General features: G+C 38.1%; 1 protein-coding gene across 1 annotated transcript; it reads right to left on the bottom strand.

The window, feature by feature from the left end:
* Window positions 1-1,496, bottom strand: LOC131076850 (linamarin synthase 2-like). The gene is made up of 2 exons (XM_058014184.2): window positions 1,028-1,496; window positions 1-947 (listed from the first exon to the last, which is right to left on the bottom strand). The coding sequence occupies exons 1-2, from the start codon at window positions 1,494-1,496 to the stop codon at window positions 1-3; spliced, it is 1,416 nt and encodes a 471-aa protein (XP_057870167.2).
* Window positions 1,497-6,036: the final 4,540 nt, after the last annotated feature.

The raw sequence follows: 6,036 nt of genomic DNA, 5'->3' as shown, positions 1-6,036 counted from the left end.
TCAACGGGCGAATGATTTGGCAATTTCGGCAATGTCTTGTTCAAATTTGTCCAGGCCGAGGAAGGAAGAACCACCTGGGCTAACTGCTTTAACTGCTGCCTCCTTCAATTTCAACACCCGTTGCCTCTCCTCCTCACATTCCATAATCCTTCTCACCCCTTTCTCCACCTCTTCTCTCGTAATAAACCTATTTTCATCAACATCCACGCCCTCAAAGTCCATCCCAATCTTCCACACATCCTTCACGAATCTGCAATTGAGAAACTGATCCATAAAAGATGGCCATCCCAGCATAGGAATTCCGAAGCTAATGCTCTCCATCACAGAGTTCCATCCGCTGTGGGTAAGAAATGCCCTAACGGAAGGATGGGACAGCACCTTCACCTGCGGCGCCCATCTCACAATCAGCCCTCTCTCTCTGATCCGTTCTAAGAACCCATGGGGCAAAATACCAGGCTTCCCTTGTGCAATATCCTTTCGCAAAACCCACAGAAAAGGCTTCTGGCTGCTTTCCAAACCCAGAGCAATCTCTTCGAGCTGTTGGTTTGATTTGAGGGCGGCGCTGCCAAAGGAAACATAAATCACTGAAGCTTGCTGCTGCACATCCAACCATTGGAGACAGCTCTCGTCCTCTGCGAACATACTTGTGGACCGAAGGACATCTCTGTGAGCCAGAAAATTGGGAAGAAAGAGAGGACCCACAGCCACAGAAGGACACCCGTTTATAGACAGTGCTGCTACTGCTTCCCTCCCTTCCAACTCCTCCACCGTGTTCACCAGCACATAATCTCCTTTGTTTTGCATTTGGCTTTCATACAGATATCTTTTGACTAAAGCATCCGAGGCACTCTCAGCACGGTAGAAGGAAATGAGATCGGTCGGCAATAGAGGTGGGAGATTACCCGGCAAACAGGTGATCAAATTCTCCGGCTTCTTCGCTTCTCCCACTGAAATAACACACCATAAAATGTTTATGACAAAATAGATTTATGCTGCAACATGTAATTAGATAGCTACTAATACCTACATCTCACAGGAATGTGTCCCCGCGAGAGAAGTAACTCTGCTTTAAACTGCGAAATAGACAAGGCCGCGCACATCGTCCAGAAGACAACTCTGGGCACTCGGAGATTTAGGGCTACCTGGTAAGTGAAAGACATATAGCTTTCACAGATGATACATGTGATGGGAGGGACATCTTCCGAAAGAGTGGCAACAAGATGCTGCTCCAAAACAGGGGCTAAATTCCCCAGTGCAGTCACATAACCAACAAGATCAGTAAGACTAAGACGATCATATTCAGCCGTTAAGCCGTCCGGGAGTGTCAAAAACCGAAACCCTTCAGTCGCTTGTTGATAAGCATGCCCACCAGCATCTAACATGCGGCTGTGGCACCACTCCGTATTAACGAAGGTGATGAAGAATCCCCTTTCGGAGAGCAGGTGGGCCAACTGCATTAGAGGATTGATACTTCCTTGTGCAGGGTATGGCACCATGACTGCGTGCAGAGACTTGGCCATAACTTGGGGATGAGAGGAAGAGCTGAGCTTACCTTCTTATATCACAAATCATTCCCGCTATGAGAGTGGTTTTATGTATACGGCTGTTTTGACTATGATTGCATTTATCAGAGCATTAAATCACAACTTGCATGGCTGCTTACAAGTTGCTTTATTCCAGGAGATGCCAGATAATCGTAGACTTCCGCGGCAATTTCATCGTACAAATCGGGAACTAATATTCAGATCGATCTGCAACTAGGAAGCTTAGGAAGCTTCAACTTCATCTAGAAACATATGTAAATGTTTCCTAGATGACGTTGGCCATCATCTAAAATTAATTCTACATTTTATAATCTCTCAAGTTTGCCACTGGAATTTTATCCTAGAAACTGGAAACTAATATTTTGATGAGCCTGCATCTAGGAAGCTTCAACTTTATCTAGAAACATATGTAAATGTTTCCTAGATGACGTTGGCCATCATCTAAAATGTTGCGATAATGGCCAACGTCGTCTAGGAAACATTTACATATGTTTCTAGATAAAGTTGAAGCTTCCTAGATGCAGGCTCATCAAAATATTAGTTTCCAGTTTCTAGGATAAAATTCCAGTGGCAAACTTGAGAGATTATAAAATCTAGAATTAAATGGCATCGTGTTGAATAGAGCAACTTATAAGTAATATTAGTTCCCGATTTGTAGGATGAAATTGCGGCGGAAGTCAACGATTATCTGGCATCTTGTGAAATAGAGCAACTTGCAAGCAAATTATACAAGTTGCGATTTAATGCTCCCATAAAATAATGTAATAGCAATCTTAGTCAAATTATTCTCTAACTCAGGTTCTCCTGATGGTAGTAGAACTGGAGGCAATTCATTAAGATCATTTGGTTCAACTACTTCATCCCCATGGCTGCAACTTCTCCATCGGGTGCAATTTGGTCCTGTTTTGTTGAAGGATCCTCCATGTACCCAAGATCAACATGATAGAGAACACAAAATGAGATATGATTGTAGACCAAGTTCTCTGCGTTATTTGATGCTAATGGGTTCCTCTTTTGTGAATGAAAAAAAAATCGTCAGTACCACAATTTCTCTCACAAGATTAAGACCTAGCTACTTGTGAGAGCAATATAATTACAAGTGATTGCAATTTGAGGGTTTCACCTCCATGGCTCCACCACCACTCTAAAGAATCTTTCTTTGTTAATATATCATATAAAGCTTCTACTAAAGAAAAATCACCTTGCTCACATGAAAACTTATTCCATTGACTCTTTATCAATGAGGCATCCTCATCTCAGCCATAATTATTTTTATTGCAATCCAAAATCTTTTCATTACCTCTCTATCCTCATCTTGAGCCCTCTTATCAGTTTCTTGTGTATTATGCCATTTAGGATTTAAGGCATAGGAAAATGAAGGGATGTGTTAAGTTTTTTTCATCTTCAATGTAATTTTCTTCTATCAAAACATATAAAAAAAGATCTTTTGCATATGTTATTTTCTTGACTCTTTCACACATCGAATCTATTTCTTCATAAACTTCTCGCAAACATGGTTTGTTTTAGTCTATAAATCTAATAACCTCACATATGGGCCTAATAAAGTCCACAACAAATCTAGCATCAACCTCAAAACGGTCATCAAAGACCAAACCTCTCACCACAAATATGGTATTTGATATAGAATGTCTCCAAGCTACCCATGCATTACTAACAATCGTGGAACATAAAGCTCTTTTGACTTCACAAAGGTGGTCAAGAAGAATAAAACAAAAAGAAAACATTGTATCAATAGGTTTGAGAACTTCCACCTTGGCAAATTTATGATAAATGGTTGGTGTGTGGTGATAGTTACATATGAACATTTGTATTTTTCTACCCTTTTCTATAAGATCTGAAATCCACTAGAATTTGTCAATATCTTTAAGTGCATTATTCAATTAAGGCACACAACAAACATCCAAAATATATGCTTATATATTTTTTACATCATTATACATGTTTCTTTACAAACTGTGGTAGCATCGATAATAACTTAGACTACATGCGATGCCCCCACCTCCTCAATGTTGTCATATAGTTGGCTATGAAGAAATTCTACATTTTTTTCTTGTCCTAAATAGTCTATTGCCTTAAAAAAATAAGGTCCTTTTCTGCATGTCACCATGAGATTAAGTAGTGGACGATTTCTGATATTTGTCCACCCATCCATCACAATACTGCATCCTTTTGTACACCACACTTTTTTCATTAGTGCAATTTATCTGATTTTTTTCTTTATCAATTAGAGTTGTGCCAAGCTTTTCAAGCCCAAGTGGCTTATACCCATATGGTTCATTATTGATAGCTTGGACCATCTCTCCATAGAAAGGTGAGCAAGTAGAATTTAATAGTATTTCATTTGCATAAAAGAAGTGTGCAATCGTTTCATCAACAACTTCTCAACCTTGCACATCAAAAAGTCTTCCACTGGGGTTTGAGCTACCCATGTATGGTATCTTGTGAGAATGTTGTGTTGCTACATCTCTAGAATTTAACATATCTACCTCTATCTCTCTATTTTAATTACTAGTTGTGGAAGTTGCCACTGGTGAAGCATGAGAGGAGATCATATTATAAACTTTCCCATTAACCCTTTTTTGATCCTTCGTAGCCTCAAAATATTCTACCTCATTTGGACAAGGATCGACACCTTTTCCAGGTATGTGAAAGCAATGGGCCCTTACCCTCATGTAAGTACCTTGCCATGCCATTGGACAAAGCTTACAGGTGATAGTGGTTGTTCCACCTATACCTTTTTGCCTCAAAGTAAGTTCACAATACTTCCACAACCTGGGATATAATGTTTTTCTTTCCCCACCTGACATTCTACACGAAAAAAATATTATAAGGATTACACTACTTGTTTCAATTTGCACTTGCAATTTGCACAAAATCCAAAATTGTTGAAAAAGCTTAGAATTAGGCCATTTGATGAGACTGAACACAGTTCACATGTCTTGTGATGCTTCCACATTTTTTTACATGTCTACAATTCTACCAATGTAGTTGCTTGAACATAGTTTTGAATTCATATGCCTTGTGAATGCTTCCACATTTTGCATACATGTCTACCAACATCTAAACTGAAACCTTAGCATTCACACTAAATTCAAACTATTTACACTTACACTTTTGCTCATTTTAAACAAAAGATTTTAAAAATGGCAAAATGTAAATAGACCAACTATAAAACTTTAGTGTCATAAATTGTATCCTCATACAAAATTTCATACTCATTTGGTGCTCACTTTGGTATTTCTCCTTCCTTGCCCCTGATTATGCTTGATTCTTCTCAAACAATGCTTGAATTTGATGTCTTGGTACCTTGTCTCTACTTTCTAACTTAGTTCCAACCTAGGAGGATTGGGCTATGGTGCCTAACACCCTAGTACCCCTAGACTAGGGTGCCTAGCACCATAGTCCAATTAAAAGGGGCCAAAATTTGAATTCTCTAATAGTCAAATAATGTTGAGTGAGAAAATGCTCCTAATGTTGACCTTTTTCATAATTTTCAACATGTTTTGTGAGGTTGAGTATAAAAGAAACTATTATCCCCTCATTTGAAACATCTCTTTTAATGATATTTCCTTATAAGTAGTTCAATTCCAATTGAGCAAGCAATCAGGAATCTTTAAGGTAGTGAAGGAGAGCTCAAGTATTCAGATTTTCAAACATTTAAGATGGCATTCGGGATCAATTTTGTGTGAAAGCATGCATGATCTTCCACCTAGAAATATCAACATTTCATTAAGACTTCAAGGCAAGGAGATTCATAAAAATAGGTATAACATTTCAATTCAATATTTCCTTAAGGTTTCAACCTCTTTTTCTATCTATTTTTCTATCTATCATTGTTGTAGGGCTAATTCCAACTCAAGGTTTGACTTAGGAAAACCTCTATACAATCCAACACCCAATTTATTTCTCTTGTGTGTTCAAGTTTTAGATTTGACAAAGAGATCCAAACTTTGAAGAAGCAAAAAATCCTAGACATTATGGCTTAGCCACATTTTTTGACACTTTTTTTATGAAACTTTAGAGAGAAAATTTGAGTGACATCTTGATCCCAAATCTTTTTGCGATATCTACATCAAACACCTTCAAGAGTAGGACACCTAGCCACATAGTCCAACACTTTCAAGCTCAAATTACAAACATTAGTTCCTTTCTAATCTATGTTTCCATATTTGTTCTCAAAGTTTGCAATTCTATTTTATAGCTTACAATTTATATTGATTACTATTAATTTTGTATCTTTAGACATAGGTCTTGCATTTCATCATTCTATCTTATCAATTCATATAAAAGCACATCAAGGAAATAAATCAACCATTGTGTTTTGCTCTCCCAATGGTTTGTAGTTGGGCCTATTGGTTATTTCCCCAATGTATGTTGATGTGAATGGGTTTGATGCCGAGTTTGCATGTATAGATTACTAAACCACCATTTACACTCACTTTAAATTTTGGTGAGCCCGACTTTTTCTTGC

Source organism: Cryptomeria japonica, chromosome 10 (genome assembly GCF_030272615.1).
Source record: "Cryptomeria japonica chromosome 10, Sugi_1.0, whole genome shotgun sequence".
Classification (NCBI taxonomy): Eukaryota; Viridiplantae; Streptophyta; class Pinopsida; order Cupressales; family Cupressaceae; genus Cryptomeria; species Cryptomeria japonica.
The sequence above is the reverse complement of the archived record's forward strand: the minus strand, read 5'-3'. Positions and strand labels throughout refer to the sequence as shown.